The 24,956-nt window shown below is 41.4% G+C and overlaps 1 protein-coding gene across 4 annotated transcripts in view; it reads right to left on the bottom strand.

Annotated features, from left to right (window-relative positions):
* Positions 1–4,002: 4,002 nt before the first annotated feature.
* Positions 4,003–24,956, bottom strand: part of ANO6 (anoctamin 6) — a 75,300-nt gene continuing 54,346 nt past the window's right edge. For 2 of the 4 annotated variants that reach the window (XM_048301010.1, XM_048301008.1), the window contains 10 exons: positions 22,922–23,067; positions 21,402–21,479; positions 19,716–19,941; positions 18,662–18,831; positions 18,005–18,102; positions 17,236–17,366; positions 16,226–16,431; positions 9,722–9,921; positions 9,168–9,273; positions 4,003–8,221 (listed from right to left, as the gene is read on the bottom strand). In XM_048301010.1, coding sequence (XP_048156967.1) covers positions 8,015–8,221; positions 9,168–9,273; positions 9,722–9,921; positions 16,226–16,431; positions 17,236–17,366; positions 18,005–18,102; positions 18,662–18,831; positions 19,716–19,941; positions 21,402–21,479; positions 22,922–23,067 — 1,568 coding nt within the window. In that variant the 3' untranslated portion in view covers positions 4,003–8,014. Of the gene's footprint in view, positions 8,222–9,167; positions 9,274–9,721; positions 9,922–13,893; positions 15,188–16,225; positions 16,432–17,235; positions 17,367–18,004; positions 18,103–18,661; positions 18,832–19,715; positions 19,942–21,401; positions 21,480–22,921; positions 23,068–24,956 lie in introns of those variants that run through there. The other 2 variants (XM_048301009.1, XM_048301011.1) reach the window with 2 other exon arrangements.

Here is a 24,956-nt window from a genome sequence, read left to right on the forward strand (position 1 = left end):
AGGCTGATCCATATGTCAAGTACAGTGTTAAGAAAACATTCCAGCACTGTTCCCATATGTACCATAGATCATATTTAACTGCTTGCTACTTTGGGCATACTTCTTGTAGTAAGGTCTCTGTACTTGACTGAGTTTTTGGTGCGGGTGGTACCTTGGTGGACTATGCACACCTTCTGTGTGCCTGGGACTGCTAAAGGCCATTGGAGGACTAGGGCAGAAATTGTCTTTGATTTAGTAGTAAAACCTGTTTTCATTACTTGGTCTCAAGTCCTGAGGACAGCCCAAATCTTCCAGCACTGGAGCTTTCAATAAGACATTGTTCGTTCTGTTGCACTGCCAATAAGATGTCATTACTTTAGCTGCAAGATAAGAAAGGATTTGTTAATGGCTCCTCTTGGGGGATGGTGACATTTTTTCCCCCTATAGATCACTGGGGAAAAAATACGGGAGCAGGCTGACAAGGAAAGAAAATCAGTTTGGCTCTTTTTGAATTTTTTTTTATTTATACTTCTCAGTAAAACTTTAAGTTACGAAAAGCCCAAATGTAGCCTTTTTCTTTTATTTGTAGTCAGTCATGTGCAAAACCAGTGATACAATGTTCAATGTTCGTATGCGTATACCTTTTTAAGAGATAAAAAGAAGTACTTTACCGTGTTTTAAAAAGAAAGCTGCTGTGAGCAGCAATAGGTCTATAACCTATCACTAATCCAAAGGTACAGTACTCCAGGAGAGGCAGATTAGTTTTTGCCTTTCCCAGGTCTAAGTAAGTAGTTACTAATTAACAGCAGATACGGCAAGAGGTTTTCAGTCCTTGCTTTGGCATAGCTGTCAGCATGATAACCCAGGGACGGTGTGGCTGGGGATGGGGCTGCTGCTGCCCTTACCGTGAGACCTCTGCCTTTAGCCAAAACCTCCTGCAAATACCCCTGTCTGGTGTCACCTCTGTCCCAAGCTGCACAGCTGGCTCCTGCAGGTTGCTGTCATGAAACTCCCTCATTGTCCTGGGGCTTTCAGAGTCCAGGTGACATTTTGGCAATCTCTGAAAGAACAATGCCATATTCTTTGAAAAAACACATTTAGGATAATTATTAAGGGCCTAATCCTGCAAGTTTTTAGCCATCTATATAATCTTCAATATAGTTAAAGATATGAGCACACAGACAGCATGTCTGAACTTGGACAATTCACTTGGCTTCAGGTGAAGCCTGAGCTCAAAGCACAATATCTACACCTGAATAGGGATATTCAGAGGACACACAGCAGGTGCCAAGACCAGACCTGCTTGTTTGTAGTTGTGCATTGTAGATTCTTAAAGGCACAACCCTGCCCATTCATCTGTGTAACCAGCTTAGGCAGGCAGGCAAGTCCCTCTTTTTTAACTCACTAAAATAACTATGGGATGAGGAGCCCATTTGGTTGTGTTTTGGTAGATTTCTTGGGCCAGAGGCTTCCCTGAAGCTGGGCTTCCTCTCCCACTGTCTCATCTCTACTTCCCACCCTGTGTGACCCTCTGTCAGGCTGCCCGTGTGGCCACAGGCTGTCTGTGTGGCCACAGCCATGCATGCCAGCACAGCCACCCGTGCCAGCACAGCCACCCATGCCAGCACATCCATCCATGTGGCCACACTCCCCTGCCCAGTGGACAGCTGCACAAACACGGGGGTTGGCAAGAGGCAGCCCCAGGGTGGCAGGAGAAGGCAGAGCCCCTGCCTTCTTTTGCTGGCACCGCTGCCAAAATATTTTCACAGGACAAGTAATCTTAACCCCTGGCAGCCAGGGTACTCTGAGCTCTATAAAGCCCAAGAACACAACAAACCCCAAGCACCCTTGATCCTCAGTGGAGAGGATGGATGTTCAGAGCTGAATGCCAGGCTGGGGGTGTTGGTCACTGTTTCCACTGGCTTGCCTGGCTCCAGCAAGCGAAGATCCTGCAGTGCCCTTCCAGAAAGGCTTACAAGTTACTGCTCTCTCTGAGCAGCCAGACCGGTTTGGAACATGACTGCATGAATGAGCACAGTATGGCTGTAACAGGAGACCAAGCGGGATCCCAGAGAATGGGGAGGTAAGGCGATAGCTGCAGTTGGCTGTGGTTCCCAGCACAGCTTATTTAGGCATATTTGTCATGCCCACACAAGTGGGGTGGGCATCATAAGTTCTCAGAAGCTGAGAAATTGTGTGAGAGGCTTACATGGATACTACACAAATACCTAACATCCCCTGCCCCCATACCGCTTTAAGGCTATCACAGTTGGCTGTAACTCCTCTTGTGTCACACAGTTAAAGATACGAGATTCTCCCTCCACCTTGTCCTCCCCCCAACTCTCTCTTCTTATGCTAGAGGTGGTTTTTTGGTGTCCTGGGCTGTGCATGTTGCACTGTGGAATGCAGTGGGATTTTCTCCTTGGTCTGTGTTGTGTACTTCTTTTTCTTTCTCTTCAGCATTTAGGATATTACCATAGCCTACATATTTGTAGAGAATAGTATATCTTGAAACAATTGATACAATTGATTACTGACTAACTGTAACTTTGATCTCAGCAATTAGCATTGCTTTTACAGGATGTAAAAGAGAATGCAGCAGAAAGCAATTGTAAAAGACTCTTTTTTTGAGGCACTTGCAGCTGGTAAATAAAAACCACTTTCTTCAACTTTCCTGAAAATAATGTTTTTACTATTATCAGGCTATTTAAACACATTATTTTCTTATGAGCAAAATACTGCTCCAATCTGTGTTGAGGTTATTTATGACTAACTACATCCATATCTTTTCAGTGTTTTGCACACCTGCTACTGGTCCATGCTTGAGGTCCACAAAAATGCAAATAAAAATAAAACTTGCAGCCACTATCACTTGCTTCCCTTTACTGGAAAAGCAGCCTTATGTAATAGACTGGAAATGACAGGTAGACATACCAGAGAGAAATCTAGGCTTGGTGTGAGTTGCTCATACCTCTGCTGACATCTCTGGTGATGTGCAGGCAGAGCACACTAACAGAGTGGGGTGTTCCAGGTGAGGCAGAGCACAGTGCGCTTTCATCTGGTATATATTGACTATCCAAAATAAGTGCACTTCATCTGCTCTGTGACAGAAGGAATTACATTCTAGCATCACCAGAAGTAAAATGCTATGCTTTGACTATTTGTGTATTAAGTAGAAAAATAACTAAAGCCTGTTGTTTGAACAGTTTTAAATGTATCAGTCAAATACCACACAATCCTCATATGGATTTGGGCTATGATGATACTATATCTGTCTTGTAGGACAATAATCCTTATTATGCTTTATTCTAAAGTTTCTTCTGTTCTTGCTCTGACAAAGCCAAATCAAAGAAAGAGTGGCAGTGGCAGTGGGTACTGGCATCTGTGAGACACACAGCCCGTAGTCAGCAGAAAACAGGTTAGAAGTGGTAGTACTTCTGCTTTACAACTATCATAAAGCTGCTGAAAGCAGATCCTGGGAATCCCTATGTGAAATAAAACCAACACATCACAGTGCGAAGAAGGTCTCTATTTAAAATTACCCTCTAACCTTTCTGTTCTCTAAGCCTTAGAAAAGGATTTCCTTGAAGCAGAGAGCAAGAGCCAGAGCAGAAGCAGAAGAGAACAGATGGCTGGATGGCAGGGAGAGACAGAGTGGACTGCCTGGAGGTGGGAGCATCCCAGACTCGATCCAGATGAAGAAACAAATGATGACTCTGAAACACAACACAGGGTTTATCATGACAGGAGTGAAAGGTTATAAAGACCTAAACTGTTTATTTGTATGAGAATATAATGGTTCTTGTCATCGACTTGGTGTTGAAAGGAATGGCTTCCATCTAGAGGATGCAGAAAAACACAGGAGATAAATTTCAGCACTAGTAACAGTTTAATGGAATAAGATTGAAAGAGAGGATGAATACGGAAATTAGACAGGGATGACACCATAATAATTTAAATGTAGCATTTGGCAGCAGCAGTATCATTCAAGGAAAACCAAAAAACACTAATCAACATCCGGTGTATTGTTATTTTAAAATAGATTTTATTTAATGACAATAAATATAAAGAAATCTTAATATTCAGAAACTAATAGCAAACATTCTTAGAAAAAATACAAAAAATATGCTCTTACATTCTGAATTTTATTGATATACACAGGGTCTAAAACAGTGGTGATAGTCTGTAATTTATGGTACTTGTTAAGACAATGAAATGGTCACTGGTCCAAATTCACCCTGACTTCAACAGATCTGTACAAAATAGGAGCCTGGCATACATATCAAGTGTAAAAAAAAAGGTAAAATGGATTCAGAGTTTAAACAAATGCTAATTTTCCCTTCAAGCAGATCTTTAATTAAAGTGACCTAGCCTAAAAAAAAAAAAAATTACAAATACTCATATGTTGGCAACTGCCCCCCAGCATTTTGTTCTTATGCCTCCGCAGAGCTTCCTGCATGCAAGCAGAGTACATTTCAGCAGTTGGAGGTAGAGGCTACAGAAGTTACACAGCTTAAATCAAACTATTAAAATGCAATTATTAGGCACTGTCTTGGTTTCCCTCTTCCTTCTCTGATTCAGAGCTCTGCTGTGAATAACACTGTGCACATGGCAAACTGAATTGGATTCCTGATAGAATGTCTTCTGAAATGAGATGTTTCAGCTACATTAGCAAGGAGCATTTCAGAAGCAGGTCACTAGAGCAAAAAGTTAGTGTTGGCTAGGTGATGTCCATGCAGAGCTCACCACTCTCTTCAGCCTAGCTCTGGTTTCAGCTCTGTGGACTAAGTGCCTGCCAGCAACCATTAGGGGCCTATCTAAAAGCTGCCTTCTGGGTCAGTCAAACCAAAAAGAACTCAGTCCAAACCAAAAAGAACTCAGTCCATGTGCACCCAGACCAGTCTGTGATGGGAAGCACCGCCCAGAAAATGGAGACAAGTGGAAGACCAATTTCAAAAGCACATTTGTAATCTGAACAAAAAAAGGTTACATAGAAACACACTCAGGGCTGATTAGGATTTTATTATGGGAGGAGCCCAAGCCATAGACACACAGGATTTGCTGATGTAGCAGGTTTTTAATTGTTATTTTAAAGGCAGGAATATAAACTCTTTATGACACTGAGGGCTAACTCCCCCTTTAGGAAACAGTGCCAACTGATTTAGGAAGAAACAACTTGGAGAGTCCCCAGATATCAAACAAGGAGCAAAAGACCAGGCACTCCTGAAAATTAGCCTTAAGCTCTGCCACTGCTCACAGTATGACAATCCCTTTGTTTGCTAGTTAGTCTCTTTAACTCTCAAAGAGCTTCCCTAAGACCAAATAATTACCTGAAATGGTACATTTTGTGCTGCATTTTTCCCCCTTTATCACAGGATGCCTCCTTACCTGCCTCAACACCTCTAATACCACACCTGGAAAGGTATTTAAGGCACACTGGTGCTGTCATCACTGATGAGGGAATAAAAATGGCATCTCTCATCTGAACACAACTGAAAATGAGAAAGGTTCAGTTGAAAGCTAAAATCAAAACTCCAGGCATGAAAGGAGCTGACTGTCCTTTATAACCCAACTCATTTTGCACAGGGAAATCCCAAGTACTTCACTAAAATTGTTCCTTGGCACAGTTTTTTGGACAAAGCTTTGTTTTAACTGAAAGTTTGGTATATTATGCAGTGACAGGACCAGTGGCAGTGGGCACAAACTGAAACACTTTCACTGTGAGGGTGACTGAGCACTGGCACAGGTGGCCCAGAGAGGTTGTGGAGTCTCCATCCCTGGAAATGTGAAAAGAAGAGAAGACCAGCCTGGCTGAACAGAGAGCTTTGCCTGGAACTCAGGAAAAAAAAGGAGAGTTGATGACCTTTGGAAGAAGGGGCAGAAAGACTAATGCTGCGAGGTTATGCAGGGAGAAAATTAGAAGGCCCAAAGCCCAGCTAGAATCTAATCTAGCTACTGCTGTAAAAGACAATAATAATGTTTCTATAAATATATCAGCGACAAAAGGAGGGCTAAGGAGACTCTTGATCCTTTTTTGGATGTGGTGGGAATCACAGAGACTGAGGAAAAGGCTGAGGTACTCAATGCCTTCTTTGCCTCAGTCTTCAGGAGTAAGAGCAGGTGTTCTCTGAGTACCCAGCCCCCTGAGCTGGGAGACAGGGGCAGGGAGCAGAATGAAGCCCTCATAATCCAAGGGGAAATGGTCAGTGACCTGCTACACCACTTGGACACTCAGCAAGTCTCTGGGGCCGAACGGGTGCTGATCTGCTCACGGCTTGGGCGGACCTACTGTTCGCTGGATGAAAAACTGGCTGGCTGGGCCCAGAGAGTGGTATTTAAAAGACGTGTACATGTGGCACACAGGGACATGGTCTAGTTGTGGACTTGGCAATGTTGCTTTAAGGGCTGGACTTGATGATCTTAAAGGTCTTTTCCAATCTGAATGATTTTAGGGTTCTGTAGGGTTTGCTTCAAAAGACAGGCTTGTGTTACACAGCACTCAGTATTTGGAAATCTTGCTGCAAAATTCATAGGTTTAATTCCTTCTTATTATTGACTGGATAAAATACATCTTCTAAATGCTATTTAGTTTCTGTAAATGGACTTCATATGTAAAAAGCTATATGAATAATATGCCTAAAAATTCTGCATATTTATTGCATTTAAGAGGAGTACAAAATTACAAACATAAAGTAATCACCTGGTTTATAGAGTACAGGCATAGTTTTGCTTTTTTAAAAAGGTTTTTGTTTTCATGATTTATAAAAACTGGTCCATTAAAACTGTTAAAAGAGAAAGTAAGTTAATAATCTGGAATATCAGTGCTTCAGGCACAAAGTAGCCCTCCACATACATGCCTAATATGTAATTCCCTAATTCTCAGTTTGCAGCTGGAGCCAAAATAAGCAAGCAGATCTGCAGCCTGATTTGAAGATGACTGATGGCTGTAGCACATGCCTCCACACCTCTGACATCCTTCATTGTTATTTAAAGCTTCATATCATGGTTAAGGCCTATTATATGGTTTATTCCAATCTCCGGTTTCAATAGATTCGTAGTCTTGTCAGAATTCACTTTATCATGCAATGTTGTATCAAAATGTTCAGCTGCACATTTGTCCTACGTCAAAACTTCAGGGAAGAGCACATTCTGGTGTGAGAGAAATGCAAAAGACAGCCCTCCACAAATATTGATTTAGTATGTGAAAAGACTTTTAACACTTATTGCTTTTACAGGTAGGAGACCTTCAAGGCTATGAGCATTTAGCTCAGAATGGGCAAGTGAACTAATGAAAGTACATTGGCTGGGGAAAGATAAAATGCCTGAGTTTTCTACTCACTTGGAGTGCTGTAAGGTCAGTTTGTATGCATTGATTTCAAAAGCAATTCTCCTGTTTACACAGAGATTGATGAACAGGATGGGCTTACAGTCCTGTTGCTTCTTGTGATCCATGATTATTTGAGATATCTTGTTATCCATTTAAGTCTCAGTATGCATAGCTAATTCAGAGTAGCAAACAACTGTGCTTAGTATGTCAATTCCAATGGCTTAACAATGGGATTTTGAGTTGTATTTTCTTTCTTTTTCCTTCATGTTTTGGCTTTTCCTCTTCATTTTATAGCAAGGGTTTGCATTAGCAAGCAATCAAAACTCCTTCATTAGATGCGATGATATTCTTACAGCAAATCATTCTTGTTAAGGTTTTATTCAAGTCACACTAGTTATCTAATAGCTGATGCCTAAAAAAAGTAGAAAGCATACTTGGTGTTTGGGAATTTATCTGCATCTTCTTAAGAGGATAAGTAATTTTCGCCTTCATCTTTTTTTTTTTTTTTGATGTTCTAAAAAACTGTTTTAAAAAATGATAACTCTTATCTGAGTTGCAGTGGTTGTGTTTGTCCAAGGGAAACTGGTAAATGAGTATATAAGAGTTGCCAGAAACAATGTTTAGTAAATCCAAAATGCTTGATAGCTATTGGTAATATCTGGACAGGTATTAGTTGGCTAAGTACTATTATTCCATGTGAAAAAGTACTTATTCCTCTTTAGGTCGGAAAGTGCTGTCTGCTCCTTTGATAATTTTTTCGGCTATCTTACCCATGTTTTTTTTCATACCTTTGAGATCATTCTCATGTAAGAGTTTCTGTGTGAGGTACTTTTCCCGTTTGACCTTGCTCTTGGTCTTTTGTGATACATCCGGAATTACATATGAAATAATAAACTTCACAAAGTATATGACATGCTGGGAAAGGTGAAAATGAAACAATTTCAGTCAGGATGAACAGGACATAATTACAATTATAAATGAAGTGTCACTTTTTTGTCTTAAGACTCTGAGCTGATTCACTATCAGTATCTAACAGAGTAGAAAAGGATTTTAAAAAGACAGTAAGACAGAATAATTATCCAATAAACAAGAGTTTCTGATTTTCCAATCCTGATTTGAGCAAGGACTTCTCTGCCTGCTTTGGGAAACCCTGGTACACTGTGCTTCCCTCCCACATGGAAACACTGGTTACAGTTTCCTGTAAGATTTTTTAGGTTTGTTCAAATGACTCTGGGGCAATTACTTTTCCCTGCTACAGGAATTCTGCTCTAACCAGTTGCATGTTTCTGATGACTTCAGTAGTCTCTGGATCAGGCCCTAAGTACATTTTATAATTAAATAATACCCAATATTTCCCTCTCTTCATCTTGGACTGACTCCCATCTTTCATAAGCCCAGGCTGTAGCTGCAGAAGAAGGAGCAATTGCTTTCTGATGATCATCTACAGACTCACCTCTTACAGTGATTGTCTTTATAGACTTCACTCTGCCACGTATTGTACACATATTATGTACATGTATTACGTATATATATCATGTATATGCATTCAGGATGCTGTGCACAGATTTCTTCTAAGTACGTGCATTCTATTTCTGATTCTACAGTTCTTGAGAAAAGAAGCTGCAGATACATTGGGGCAATCCTCAGCTGCAGGTATGTGGGCCAATCCTCACCTGAGGTCATGATTTCAGGGAATTATTTTTCTAATGTTGCTACTCTTAATTTACATCTCCCAAGTTCTTGCTCATGCTAGCACACATCACCAGCTCTGATAGCTGTGCCTGGACTGAATGTCTCTGAAGGATTTTCTGCATGGAGGGAAGAGACTAAATAAGCAATGCTCAAACCCCCATACACTGACCTCCATGACAATGATGAAAGCCAGCTTGGCTGCAATGACATGCCAGTAGTATATGTTGTGCTCATACTGGTGCTGGTGACCAGGAGGGTAGCGGAGATCCCGGTATCTGAAAGCAAAGTAGGGAAGTCAGGAGCTGGTCCCTGGCATCTCTGCAGTACGGCACTGTGGCCAGAGGATGGAGCACGACATGGCCCTGCTTAATGTGTCCAGGAACAGTTAGCTCGGGGAACTACTGTGATGGGTAAAATCTATCTGCAAAATAAGCCGTATTTGGCTGAAATGTCCTATTTTTGCCCCTTTATTAAGAATTACTTACAAAAACTTTAAGGTGTTTTATTTTATCAGCTAGGAGAAAACCAAATTAAAATAAGAATTTTCTGAGTAGCACAAACTTATGGGTGAATACTTCCACTCCATTCTGCCATTCAAAATAAGCTGGCTCTTCCTGTCCTTTAATGTTTCTTACTGCATTTTGTTAACTGAATTAGATGACTTAGATTAAAACCCCATTATTTTTGTAATTGGAAAATGACAAATGCTTTTTTAACACTTGCCTGCATGTCGTGTGGGTCCCGAACCAAGGGGAAAATGGCTTGCTTGCATTCTTGAAGTCTGATATATTGAAGACAGAAAGTGTGCTGTTTATATACCCTTTCATAGTGTGACTGCTGTGGCTCCCATAAGGAGGGACTGAAAAGGACCAGTAATAAACCAAACGAGGAATCATGTCAGATGTAAAAGCAATGATCATAGCCTGCATTTCAGAAAGAGAAGACAAAAAAGCAGAGCAGCATTAAAGAAATAAGCTTTATTATGCATTCCTTTGCTATATACTTATCATCTCAAAAGTTAGCGTGCGAGCTAAAAATAGAAAATACGTGCTTTTCCCGTCAGTGGTGGTTCATGCTGTAAATGAGCATGTAGTCTCTCATGGGCACAAAACCATCCCTTTCTGGCATGTGCACTCTGTACAGTTTCTAAATTATGCTAGCTCTGCTGAATGCCTCAAAACAGTTATACTATAAAACACTTTTTTCATGTGCAGAGGAGATCAGCAAATGTGCTTCTTATGAGTACTTACAAGATTCTTAAAGAAATTCTGCCTGATGAAACTAATGGAAACAACAGAAAAGTTCTTCAGTAACAGAAAATTAAATTTCACCATGTTCCCCAATGTTTGAGTAAATGAATTAAATAAATTAGATATATAACTGATCCATCTCTGATCCTAGAAACATCCCACCCTTTCTGAGGTGCTAGCCAGCCCAAATTCATCTTGGTGCTTGTTGCCTCCTACTATAGCGTAGTACATGTGGAAACTGCTCTTGATGCCAAGATAATTTTTTTTAGTAGCAGCTGCATAGTGCTGTTTTACATGACGTGACCATTTGTTTTTATCTTGCTCCCAAGAGAGTCCCTGTCCTACTCAGTCTGCTAGTCACAAACTAGCTAGGAAATTTGATCTGTGGGTTTATTGTGGGAAGTCTTTTCTAAACTCATGAACTTCCCAAAACATCCTATTCTGGAGGAAAGGTTAACTATGTTTAATCTAATTTCCTCCTCTGCTACTGCAAGTTCAAAAGGTTCCCCTGTGAGGAAGACTTTCCATTGGCAAGATCTGCAGCTCAGTACTTAGCAAGAGGCTGCCCAGCCAACTCATGACAACAGGCGTCTCTGGTGCCCAGCACCTGGGAAGGAGTGACCAGCTGTACTCCAGGACTGAAAGACAGGTGTTTTGTCCCATGCCAGGATAAAAATACACGCTTGACAACATGGATGGGAAGAACCAGGGCAAAGACATGGAGGAGAAAGGTGTGAAGTAGGGATCTGATGGGATCAGGGGGAGGGAGATTTAGGCAGAGATGTATAAAAGAGGCAGAAAAAAACTACAGGAAAAGCATGGGACAGAGTTAGGGGCAAAGTCAAGCAGTAATGGGTAACAGAGGAGCATAAAAGCTAGTTAATATCTGTATTTTATTCTCCATCATGCCTGTCTGCAATTCACAAAGTCTGTATTTCCTGATTTTCATGACATGGGACAAAAATTTTCTATTTTTGTGCACCGTTCCCAGCCAGCCCGTCCCAACCTGAGGAGGTTTTTGTAACAGTTGTAGAAAAAGGGAAGGGGAGAGAGGAGAAAGGGTGAAAAAATAAGTGGATACCTCTTCTACAAAGTTCCTTGAAGAATGCTTTGGTGGCAGTGCTAGCTAAAACAACCTCCTGCCTCTGTCTCTAGCCATTGACTTGTGCTCTTCGCTGGCTTGGACATTCCTGGCCCCATGCAGCAGATCAGATGACAATGCTCATCTGACTGGGAATCACCACTGGATGCTTTCCCTGGTCTGATTCATCATGTGTTTATAAAGTGCTGGTGCTGGCACAATGCAAGAGACAGCATTGAGGGGAAAAGACAGTGAAGGGAAAGAGCAAGGAGTTGAAAAGGGGGCCAGACCCATCCTACCTCGAGTAGTGTTGGGGTCTCCTCCCCTGCCGTGTAGCCCTGGGAGAGGGGCCCTGAGGGCACAGGCACGGGGTTCCCTGTCCCTGCTCAGCCTCGTTCTCATTGGTTGGTTTGTGTTCCCTGCGCGGGCAGAAGGACCCTTGGTCCCGTGACTGGAACAGTTCCTCAGCAGAGCTCCGGCCATGCGGCTGGAGAAATAAACATCTCTGAAACAGCTATCAAGAATCTGTCTGTCCATATATATTTCCTTTCCACGGGACTCCTGGTTTGATATATGCGTGTTGCAGGATCCCCACTGCAACAAATGGTGGAGATTTGTGAGCAGAACGATCCCCGATCCCTAAGCGACTGATTTGTGTGAGTAAACCCTGGAAACTTTGGATTCCTCTTCTTGGTTTTGCTTTGCTATTCCATATCTAAACTATGGAGGAACCGTGGGAAGACTCTTGGCTCTCAGAGCCGCATATGGACATTTATCTTAAACTTAAAATGATTCTTGAACAACGATTTGTGAATTTTAGCTTGATTCAAGCTCAAAAAGAACTGAAACACTTCCTGGCGTGGTTGTTTAAGAACTTTTTCTATGTTTCTTGGGATTTAATTATTACCAAGGGCTTTTGGAAAACCGTTTGGACACAGTTAATATTGGAGTCAAAATATATGCCGATGGAAGAATATTTTCATGAGTATTATTTAGTTACCGAGACTGTTGAGCAATGTCAGCTGTGTCCTGGCGAAGGGAAGCGTGGCGCAGGGACCGTGCGGCCCAGGCCACGTGCACCGAGCGCTCTGCGAGCAGCAGCGAGGCAGTTCCCGCGCGCGGGCGGAGCCACGCGAGCCGCAGTGTCGGTGGCGGAGCGAGGCGCGGCGGGACCCGGCGGTGCCCGCCCGGTCCTGTGCAGTGCGTGGTGGAGCGAGCCCCGTGAACGCCCGGCCGAGAGGGGCGGCGTGTGGGCGGCGGCTGGCGGCGATGGCGGTGGAACGGAGCCGCGCCCAGCCGAGACGCGCGCTGGAGCGGGGCGCGGGGGAGTCATCGCTCGGGGGCCCGGCCGAGACGTGGGTGCAGCGCCCGGCATCGGCAGCGAAGCTGCGACCAGAGGAGGCGACGCACGGAGAACTGAGCGGCGTGGCCCGGCCCGGCCCGCACGGCCCCGAACGCGACCCCGGGAAGAGCGCGCAGGCACCAGCAGCTCCGACAATTCCAACACGGGAGCGACCGAAAGAGACAGCAAAGACGCAGCGAGACAGAAAACAGCAGCCACTCGGAAAAAGGAAAAGATCATAGCAACTAAGACCTTAGGGATAGTAAAATGGTATAATGTTAAGCAAAATTATGGTTTTATAACAAGGTGTGACAACCAGCAAGACATATTCGTGCATAGAACTGCTATTAAAAAGAATAACCCTGAAAAATGCATCCCAAGCTTGGGAGATGGAGAGGTGGTGGAATTTAATATTGTACTAGGGAGAAAAGGGTTACAAGCATCGCAGGTCACTGGGCCTGATGGTGTTCCTGTAAAAGGCAGTATATATGCAAAAAATCGTAGTCATGTTAGACAGTATCTCCATTGTAAGCCCCCCCTACAGTTTCCCTTTCCTAATCCCACCTTTCCCTTTTACCCTATGTCCTATTACCCCCAGTGTATTCCCAATCCGTTTTTTCATCCATGGTTTCCCTCACAAAACCATGCTTTTGCCAATTGTTTCCCCAAAAATCCCTTTCCAATGCCGAGTGGGGGATGAAAAGGGGGAGGGAAGAAGTTAAACCCTCTCCTGCCTCAGTTTCCCCACAAAGCATGCTCAGAGAATTCTGTCTCCCTTCTGTCAGCCCTAAGATGTTCCAGAGAATCTGTTTGGACATTTAAAGGCTCAGGAGGGTGGCTTGTTTTGTTTTGAAACTGTTCTTGTTATGTATATCCAGTTGTTTTCATTCTCCTTTTATTAAAATAAAACGGGTGAGGTGTTGGGGTCCCTCCCCCGCCGTGCAGCCCTGGGAGAGGGGCCCTGAGGGCACAGACATGGGGCTACCCTGTCCCTGCTCAGCCTCGTTCCCATTGGTTGGTTTGTGTTCCCTGCGCGGGCAGAAGGACCCTTGGTCCCGTGACTGGAACAGTTCCGGGGCAGAGCCCCGGCCATGCGGCTGGAGAAATAAACATCTCTCTGAAACAGCTATCAAGAATCTGTCTGTCCGTATATATATTTCCTTTCCACGGGACTCCTGGTTTGATATATGCGTGTTGCAGGATCCCCACTGCAACAGAGTAGCACCACTTCCAAATGATGAGTGCTATCCTACTGTCTTACCTTTTGAGTTGGCTTTCTTTGAAGGACCTGAGAAGCTAAACTGTAGTTAAGATAAAAGTTGCAGAAACAATCATTTTGAGACTGTGGTCCAAGATCTGTATTTAGTTCTCCAGAATATTGTTGCAAGTGAGTTCAGTTGAGAGAAACTTTGGCTGATGAGAAATGAAAGGGAGGCATCCCAGGTCTAAAATAAACTCATTGAAAAATTTCAAGGGTAAGGTGTTTTTCTTGTACTGCACTTTGGCTTAAATCAAATGTAGTTGGCATGCACTTTTAAATACTGTTTTTAAGCATTACATGCCAGTGTGAAATGAAGTGAAAATTATGTGTTGTTTATATTTACATGCTGAGTGGGTGTTTTTGACTGACAAGAAGTATATATTACTGTGTCTTGCATTTGCAGGGAGACGACCTCACAGCTAAATTACTCTGTTTTTAACTCTGAAGTAGAGTTAAAAGTAGAGTACAAGTAGAGTATTTATAGTCTGAATTACAAGCATAGGAAATTTTTGTTAAATAAATTTTCTTTCTGTTCATTAGCTCATCTAGTCAGACCATAAATGAATTAATATCAACTTAACAGTAAGGCAAAAACATTCCTTCTCCCTTTGGACCAAATGAGTTTGATGCTGCTTCTTTGTATTAGAAAGATGCTGGAATATGGTATTTACACAGCTTAATACTTGATCTTACTGAATCTTTTTTGCAAGGCCCCAGGTCTCTCATCATCCTAAATCTGAACCCTGTCTCACTCCTCCCTCTCTCAGAATGATCTCCAGATGTGCTCTGGAGAGCTTCAAGGACAGAAATACGAGAGCTAATCCTACGGCATCCTCTCAAAGGAAAAACTTTTTTTCCCCTTGAATTATGGGCTGCATTTCTGAGTATTGCACTGGAGAACTACAAACAAACAGCACATTCTTTGCTTCCCAAGCTTTACTGCACAGTTTTCCATTTATACCATAACTAATTAAAATCAGTCTTCAAATCAACAACAGATGCAATAGCAAGTCCAGTGCCTCACGGCAACTCCCAAAACTGGTAGCTTTGTGCAAAAGTTGCTTGCAAGTCACCAGGAGCTGTTACAAAGGTAACATGCATGAAGGAGAAGATGCATGAAGGAGAAGATGATACACTACTACCCAAGTATAATCAGCTGTAATAAGTCATGTAGGAGAGAAGAAACACTTTCTGTGTTCTACAGCAAAATCAAGGCAGGGTTGGTAAAGGAAAGACTGATGACTTGGATCAGTTCCTGGATGTCAAACAAGAAAAGAAACATACTTAAAGGAAGAAAATGGCTTCTAGCATTTGCTTAAGCACATGGTTTTGCAGCCTACACTTCATTAGCAATAAATACCAATCTCTTTGAGGTCCTCACAACTATGCAGCAGGGCTGTTTGAAAGTGACAGCCCCATGGAGGTGAGCGTCTGATGCCCTGTTTGCACAGTGACATCAGCTGCAGAAAGCAGGGCACGAACACATTCATAACAGAAGCCTGCACATGGCCCAGTCAAGGTAAGGTCACCTAAGCCACTTTAGCTCTGACCTGAATACCGTGAGAACTGTGATAAGGTACAATATTTTAAAGTAATCCTAAGATATAGATACATACAACTTCTAATTTCATATTGGTATTACAAGATCCAGCTGGATTGACCAGGAAAAGCAGTTATCCAATAGCATAACATATTTGGATCTCCCTGATAACAGAAGAAAACAGCAATCTTTTTGAAAAAGGTTATTCCCCATGGAGTGTTATTGTCCCTGTGGAAGAAACCAATGGTCATAGCTCCTTTAAGAAAGGCCAGCAGTGAGAATTTTCTGTAAATTAATACATACTAGCTACTGTTTAAGAACAAGTAATCAAATAATCCACAGTGATAAATACCAATGGCTTATTTTTCTTCCCACAATGCAGACTACAAATAAAATCTTGGTGAATTGATACAAAAAGTGTGAAAGGTCTGAATTTCATTGTTAGAGGTATATTCATCAGAATTTTTTCTTAAATATTTTAAAGAAACTCTCTTAAAATTCAGCTTCTTCATTGTGTACATAAAAATTTTAAGAACAACTGAAGAACAGATTAGTGTCCAAATTCTCAGAGAATTCATTCTGATCTGCAATTTTGAGCACACATTGTATTTTTAAGTACACAAGAAAGAAGCTGAATTTCTGCTTTAAGAAGATGTGCCTTAAGGATCATTTAAGTTGCATTGCCACACACAGCATTCCTGGCACCTGCAGGGAAGGCATTTTATCTTTTGCAGTTGTTGGCACCGTACTTACGTTGGTGACCACGGCCAGAATGGCTATGCCCTGCAGGATGGGTTGCCAGGCGCCGATGTCTTGTGCCTTCTGTGGAACCATGCGCCTGAATTGGGTTGTCAGCTTCCACGCATCCAACCGGATTTCCAACAGGTTGTTAATAAGAGCCAGAAGAGGAGCCAGGGGGAAGGACGCCACAAACAGAGTCACAAAGCCAAACTGTATAACTGTGGAAGGGAGAGGTTACGTACATCGATGAGGCTTTCGCTTACTGGAGATAAGCAAGTGTAGGCATGCATAGTTTATATACTACAAATTCAGGTGGGAGACACAAGAAAGAGTAGCTGGGATCCTAGTGAATCTTCTGGATGAGAAAATAGTAGCACAACAGTACTGGTAAAACCTGCTAAGTGAAGGGGACAGAAAAATATTACAAGTCACAATACACCAAGAGGAATTATTCTGAGTATTCAAATATCCATTTCTTTCTGATGTCTTTATCATGAAGACCTGGAAATCTCATAACTATCTGTCTCTGTACTGAACTGGAAGGCCCAAACCAACAATCATCTTATTGGTGTCTGGGTACTGCCTTAAGTACACTTGGCAGTGCCATCACAAACTGGATGGTGGCAACAAACCAGCCATGGTCTTCCAGCTCCCAAGTTACCAGCAACGAGTCCTGGTGACTGCAGACCTCCAGAAGAGCAGTCTGACACAGGGCCCTGCTTTGCAACACCAGAACATGACAGTGGTTTGCCTTCTGAATGCATTTCTCACAGGATTAGGCAAGGAAGCAGCAGTACTCCTCCTTGTACAACCACATGCTGTTTCCTAGTTATAAACTTGATTAAGGCTTGGCTGCTTAATAAAAGCTTGTAAAACCATCTGTAATGGCTCATCAAAACTTGTCTCAGAAAACATTAATGTCTCCTCTGTCCACCTTATTAAGCATAGCTTGTATGAAGATTTTCTTTAGAATATGTCTGTATCCAGCAGTGGTAGTGAATCCAGACTAAACTGTTACTTACCCATTTCAAGATACTCATAAAATAGTCCAAGTTTTCCAATGGGCTGGAGGTGGTAGTCATGTTCCCAACGTGGAACAACTTTTTCTGATCTAGCAGCTGCAGAGTATCTTCCAATTAAATTCTTGACCAAGCTATCAGGCAGGGAGAAAAAGAACACTAACATTGGTAAAAGAACCTAAAAAGTTCAGTAAATGAAAAAAAAATAAATTGACATTTCTGCCATAACAGCTTTAAACAATGGATTTATTTATTTCTGAATTACTCAAAACTTTCTTCCTTCCTTTTGTTGCCTTATCCTAAAAGTGGTTATTTACAAACCATAAATGAGAGTGTAAAGGGGCTATATATCAGAATCATAGTGATTTATACTTACTAAATGAGTTAAATCAGTAACTTTTACATGATTTTTAAAAGCCCAATGTATAACAACAAATCATTCCAATCAATATTAAGCAAATCTTCAGTTTAATATTCTCAGAGCTCCTATTACCTCAGTTTTAAATATTCAACCTGAAACACATCGAGTTTGACTTGCAGAGGAAGGAAAAATTTCTGATTAGAATTAAAATCAGTTAAAACAACAGAGACAGTAGCCCAGACTACCAGACCAAAATATCCAAACTGTCTAAAAAGGACCCTGAGGACAAGTCTTATTCTTTCAGAATACAATGTGCACTTACTAAACTCAGTGACCAAGTGCCTGAAGGCATCAAGCAAAACAGTATTTTTCAAATATGGAAGAGCAGATTACTTAATAGTTTGAACTTACGGAAGAAGCACTTCTTGAACGTTGTTCCAGATAGCTTTCCCTCCTACTATGATAGCAAGCTGGGTTGTGAGCTCAAGGAGACATCCACCTGGATCACACTGAAGGTTGGGAGAAAAAGGAAAATTTTTTGAAGTTGGGTAACTTTTCAGGCATGAATGAAGAGTTTAAAATAATGCATTCCTGGTTTATTATAATAATATTATCAATAACTGAAAGCAATCCAAGAAGACTGTCTAGGGAAACCTTTGCAGTAAGGTATACAAAAGCCAATTCCAGGCCGTATATATTCACATTTGGTAAGTTGACAGAACACCAGTGGAAGAGTGCGATACCAGGTGAAGCCATGCAGCTCTGTGCTATCACCAGGTGAGGGTCATCTAGCAGAATAGGAATGTGTCTACTGATATTCTTTCCTTCCTGTGTGCCCATTCACAGATTGTAAGACCACGGAAAAATACACTTTTCTGGGTATGTGTAACATATTTCTAAGCCCGACTGGTCCTGTGCCATGTTCTTTTATGCTAGAGGTTAGTGAGGAGGCAATTAGCTTGGGGGGCAGTCACTTTTAAAACCCTAAATATGTACAACTATGTTTTGCTTTATACACTCCTAACTGCAGCAGATTACTTGGACTAATTATACATTACGCATTCTTACCTCTTCATTGCGATACTTTCCTAGCCAATAAACTGGACTTCCAGGGTGACCTACAAATTTACCCTTAAAGAAGGCTATGTAGAAGCATGAAGAATAGTAGTTAACAAACTGGAACAAGAACATCTTTGTGGTCAGACTGTTTTCATAATCGGTCTGTGTCCTTGGAAGTTCTGCAGTGAAAGAAAAGTAAATACATTTAAAGAACCCCAACCCAATCTACAAGTAACCTACAAGCTGTTCTAGAGCCACGGCTGCAAAGTATCTGTATGCCCCATATTCCTTAATATGACTGAGAGCATAATCATTTAGATTGCATGTAATCCCCATGTATACTGTAACCATTACATCATTCTAAAACTGTATGGATTGTAAAAAGGAAAGAAGTTGTTCACTGACAATAAAGAAAGAGAAGAAGCAAAAATTCTGATAACTTGGGAAAAAAAAGAACCCAAATCCAGCAGACTCGGGAAAGATGCAAATGCAACACTTTGAACTGATGAAACAGTACTAAATGAAAACACCACACTACTTCATGCATTTAAAGTAAAATAGCTACTTTAATGTTGATGGCCTGGATATAGAGAACAATATTATTTGTGACTGTTTAACTGTTTAACAACATCAGAGTAGTATGTAGCTTTGGAATGGTGACCTTAGTTCCCTTATTTACAAGAAAATAGCTATTTTCCCCATAGACAAAAGCTAGTGTAATTGAATGTGTTATGACTTACTGATCTGTTTTCATAAAGCTTAGTTGTTGTAGTAATTCTATTTGCTTTGTCTGTTTCACAAGCACAAAACTGTAAACAATTGATCTTTCATGCTGCCTAGGTAAGGACTTTTCAGGCAAAGAGCTGAATATCACATGTCTCTGATATTGAGAAAATCTATATTGGAAAATTTCTAGGTGGTATTGTATTGTGTGATTTGGTGGGAAAATTCTGAAAGATGTGGTACAGGTGTTCATTTATTGTAATACCTACTATACATATAAATGCCAATTTTTCTAGCTATTTTACTGCACATTTCTATCTGAGGTACAGAAGCAGCATACCGAAGTCAGTGATCAGGATTGCCACTTTTTCATAGATGATGTTGAGAATCATAATGACAACGAAGCTGATGAGCGAAGCGGTTACTGACGTGGCCGTCTGTGGAGTCAGGTACTTGCGGATCGTCTCCGTTCCGCTGATGTGCTGTGACAGCGTTGCAGAGAACACCAGGAAAACTGAGAGCCTGTAGACAATGATTCCAACAACTGAAGCAATAATCAAAAGGATCTGCCAAGGGAATGCAAGAAAGATGTTTATGTTCAACCACTGGCTTTAGGGAAAAAGTGAGTTCAATACAATTTTCATGATAGGTAAAAGGAAAGCAACTTTGTGCCTGTCATTCCATTGCAAGAGGATGATCAAATAAGATACAAGGCAATAAATAGAGAATCCATAAAAGAAGCCTTTTTTCATATAGCATAGTAAATCTGCAGGAAAGAAAAGAGATGGTCTGTTTTATGACTAATAATAAGGTTTGTACTGATGTGAGCCAATATAATGAGATGTGTAATGAAATCTTACACCTTGAGGCATGTGACAAGAGAAAATTCTTCATATTGGACAACTGGCAGGATGGCAGATGTACTATCAAGTCTACGTTGATTATGGAGGGGGCTGCACCTTCTCTTCCACATGGTACTGTTACAGACTACAGACCCCTCAAAGGAATAGGAAAATTTTAAGCGAAGTCATGTAGTCTGCAGGAGTTACAGTAATGACCCATGTATCCTGTCTTGCTTGCCATCTCCTCTTTCTGCTTCTCTTCCTGCTTTTATTTCTTGCTAGTTCTCTAGCTATTATTCAGTTAAGGTCCATAGGCTGTGTATCTTTTTACCACTATCTCAGCAAACTGCCATGAACTACCTCCCCTGACCCTGCACACAATAACTGTGCAGTAACACAAGTGACAGACCCAGAACAAATCTCTTCCCTCCATTATGAAGTCCAGTCTATTTAAATCCAACTGCAAGTCAGTATTCTTTCCTTTGTGTTTCAAATGTGTCAATGCTGAGGCTCTCCTGGGCTGCCAGACACCACTCTATCTCCTATCTGCATCCTATCACCTAGAATGAGGTCTTTTCCAGCTACTATTTGTGCTACAGATAAGGAAGACATGCAGCATGCTAAAATACAGAGCTTTTCAAGGTAATCTCTCTGGGCCTGCTCATTGCGTCATGGTTGACTGGACTGCTTTCAAGGTTTAGTTTTAATTAAAGTAGCAGCTCTAGAAGATTAAAGAGCACCCAGCTTTGCTCTGTTAAGTGAAACACAAAACCTGAAAGAGGTCATGGACTGTGAGACACAATATGGAAGAACACAGCCGGAACAAATCAGACAGAAACTAGCAGGGAGGACAGCATATAAACCAGTCTTCCCCTTATTGTCCCCCTAAAAGCAAAGACGTTTGTCCTAAAATAATGAGGGAAAAACCAATGGACCACCTTCACAAGCATAACTCAGAAGCCACAACCACAGGATATTTTGGTACTGCGTGCTAATGAGTGTTGGGTGACTACAGCTACCTTCTCCATGTGGGTCTGTACCTTTTGGGCTTGATTTATGCATGAGATGGAAATCCAACTGAACCAGTTCCATTGTCATTTCTTGTTCAGTTCAGGAGGATCATTTTTTAGACACTTACTAGAAAAGTGAATTTATGAGGGGAAAGAACAAGAGAAGAACTTTACCCAGAAGAAGATGGCACTTGTACAGAAAGTCATCCGTACGCACTTCCCCCATGCAGTGTATGGCACATGTTCTTCTTGCTGTAAAAGATTAAGAAACAGATCAAGGATGCACCCAATCTTCTTTCATATTTTTTTGTGGGCTCCAATTAAACTGTTTATGATATTGAGGGCAGAAAAAAAGGAAAAAAGCACCTTGTTTTGTTCCCTGGAAACTCAACATTTATTCATGATTTCAGAAGTCTAGCCGGATTACAGGTGTCTTTTTTTTACTGCCCCTTCAAAGATAAAAATTACTTCCATAGAGGTAGGGGGTCCTCAGCTCTTACTGACTTCAGCCATGACAGGCTGCATAGTCCTTTTAAATGGACCCATCCTTCTTGGCTGATCATTGCATCCAAGGTCATTATCTTTCAAATGTCAATGGCTAAATTTAGCAGGCATTAAAATTTTGGTCCTCGATCTCTGTATTTCTCAATGTATTACATAGGAACAATGGGATGTGTTCCCCAAAGAAAATTCCTACCTCAGTGTGGTGCTGTTAAAATTCACTGAGTCTTTAAAGAATTTCTGAGGATCAAGATAAAATATTTTAGCATATTCTTCATTCTTTGAACTGTCTTAAAGGAACTTTCTAGCTATGACTTTATATGTTCAAGGTGGCATACATTTATAAGCTTTTAAACAGGATGAGTTTTTGATAGTACAAGATATAAAAAGAAGATCTATATAGGATAGTGTCAACTATGGCAGTTAATTTTGAAACTTTTCAAGTGCCCTCTAATAAACATTAGTATAACGTGGATGGAATGTGAAAGCAGTGCAAATGATTAGATAAAAGACAGAGTAACATATTGACAGAGAATAATAAAAAGTGAAACTGAACTTGAGTAAGCCACTGAAGATAAAGCTACTCAAATGTATAAAAACCAGAAATCTAAACTAAATCCCCAGAAATATGAATCCTATTTTGTTGAAATGAGGTTTATCCTTGTCTCTGCAAGTTTGTTGTTATTAATCATAATTGCATCCATATGCACTTAGCAACAATAGCTATTTATACAATTTCAAACAGAAACATCTTTGGTTAAAAAGACATTTGTGGCATCATATATAATCATGTAACATTCTATTCACCTTTTACCTGATGCATTCCTAGGCAAAGACAGCAAATGCTCTGTGATCTTGGCCTCTGGAAGCAACATTTAATAATTTCTCAGGGGATTTAATAAAGTAGCCTTTGTCTTCTAAGCTGGGAACAATGCCTACTTCTGTTTATTTAAGACATAAGAACCTCAGCAGCACAAGGTCCTCAAACAGGCAACTACTTTAAAGTGCTTGCAGTTAGGTAAAAATTCCCTCTCCTTCCATGTGTACTTTATAAATTCACTGTTTTCAGGGCAGTTTATCAACTTGAGGCACTGCTGATTTATAAAGCTCCAGCCCAGATTTACCATTTTGATAGTATCTGCTCACAGCAGTCTATAGCAGTAACCATCACCAGTTATCAAAATATTCCTTACCTGTGTGATTTCATTCATCACTGTGTGAGTGCAACGAGCTTCGTATTCTGGGCGAACTTGCTCTTCTTGCTCTAAGTACTCAACTGTGTCCCATTCATACTCCAGTTCAGCCTGCCGTCGCTTCCAAAACTCCAAAAAAAATGTAACTATTTGAACGATAGACAAAATGAGCAATACCACATGAGTATTGGATACTGCTTGACTCCTCTTGGCTATAACAGATGGCTCAGTATTCCATACAGCTTTTCACAGGCATGGAATAAAGCATTTATTGGCCAATGCAATGGTGAAAACAACTGGATCTACTCCTTTATGCAATTATGCCTTTGGAGATATATGTACTTTAATATGAGAAACATGAGGTAAATTATGTTGTAACCACATGCTAAAGAATGTATATAATTTATCTATATATTTGCTTTCTGTCTAAGGCCAAGAAATGAGCACTTTGGATTTCATATTACAGACCACTTTGAAAAAGTTTATCATGGGATGCTTAAGAAACTAAGCTGTTTGGATAGGTGAAGATAAAATACTGGGAAGTGCAGGACTTCTAGAAAAACAAAACTTAGTATGACAAAAATTGTCACAAGGAAGAACTCACGCTCATTTATGCTGCAGTTTTTGTGTAGACAAGTTATCAATTTGTAGATTACAAAAACAATGATTGTTCAGGTAAAGCTGCTTAAATACAGCTGTCTTTCCTCCTCTGCTAGCACAAACCTGAAGAAACTCCAGCCCTTTTTGCATGGCATGAAGCTTAGAAACTCCCTGGGCTGGGCCAGCTGTTTCCCTGGACTGTGCTCCTACAGCTGGAAGCACTGAAGGATCAGGTACACAGATGCCTAAGTGGTAATGGTGAAACGTGAATCCAGCCAAACTCATTACCTTATCTCAAGACATTATGCAGGTAGATCTGGCAGCAGAGGCAATGACAAACCCAGATGGGAAGGTTGGGAGGAGCTCAGGATGCTGGGTGTCAGTACCATGCTCCCTGGCACACTTGGATGCTTCATTATTGAAGACAGTGTAGTCTCAGATTAAATGAGTGGGGTGGCTCTGCAGCACTGTTTCCAGGAGGAGTAGTAGCCAATCACTGCACTCTCATTGCTCTCATTGTCTGGGAGCAATTAACCCTAAAATTGGGGTTTTTTTTACTAGTTTGGCCCCTCATTCTGAATGATGAAACCTCAACAGCATGCAGTTACAAGTTCAAACATTAAAGGTTATCTCGAAAATCAGGTGTGGTTGAAAAATCCCAAACTGAAACATTTAAAACCAGGAAACTCCCTGTGAGATGTCCTTGGCATCTGCACACAGGCAAAACCTCAGAAACCCCTGCTCCCCTGATTATTCAGGGGCCTCTTTCACAAGCACTTGTCCACTCCCTCATGCTTAGAAGCAACAAGGCCATTGCAAGCAGCAGACCAGAGGGTCTCATCTGCTTTCTCCTGCAGAGCGAGGACGTTAGCCTTCAATAAACCTCTAATTGCTGCCCAACCCAAATCACAGGAGTCTACAGGCTATACTAATTTGTTCCAGCTGCAAATTCAGCTGCTGCTGGAGAGCCCAGAAGTGCAGGGGCTGCTTCTATGATGATAGCCTCACGTGCTAACTGTGACAGAAGGGCACATAACACAGGTACATCTCTCCCAGCCCCCTATTAGCCAAGTTGTGTCTTTCAGAGCAGGAAAGGCGCTTCTGCTGGGTTTGCCATTTTCCTTTTATTTTGAAGCAAGATTGTTTCAACAAGTGGAAACAAATGATATTTCAGAATCAGAGATCAAAGCAGTCATTTCACCTCATATTGAATGGTGTCCCCTTTTGTGTGTCTCCCAACACTACCCTTCAGGATGGCCCAGGTATTCTGCCTCTGAAGCTGTGTCACCAAGGCCTGAAAAGAAGTGCCTCCATTGCAGAGCATTTCTTGGTTTCACTGATCTTGCTCAGGAAGGGGACCCAGGGATGGCATCAAGTGAAGTGGAAGCTGCCTCTTGTTCATAACCTTTGCCAATCTAGTTTTACCATCAAAGGG

Source organism: Corvus hawaiiensis, chromosome 4 (assembly GCF_020740725.1).
Source record: "Corvus hawaiiensis isolate bCorHaw1 chromosome 4, bCorHaw1.pri.cur, whole genome shotgun sequence".
Classification (NCBI taxonomy): Eukaryota; Metazoa; Chordata; class Aves; order Passeriformes; family Corvidae; genus Corvus; species Corvus hawaiiensis.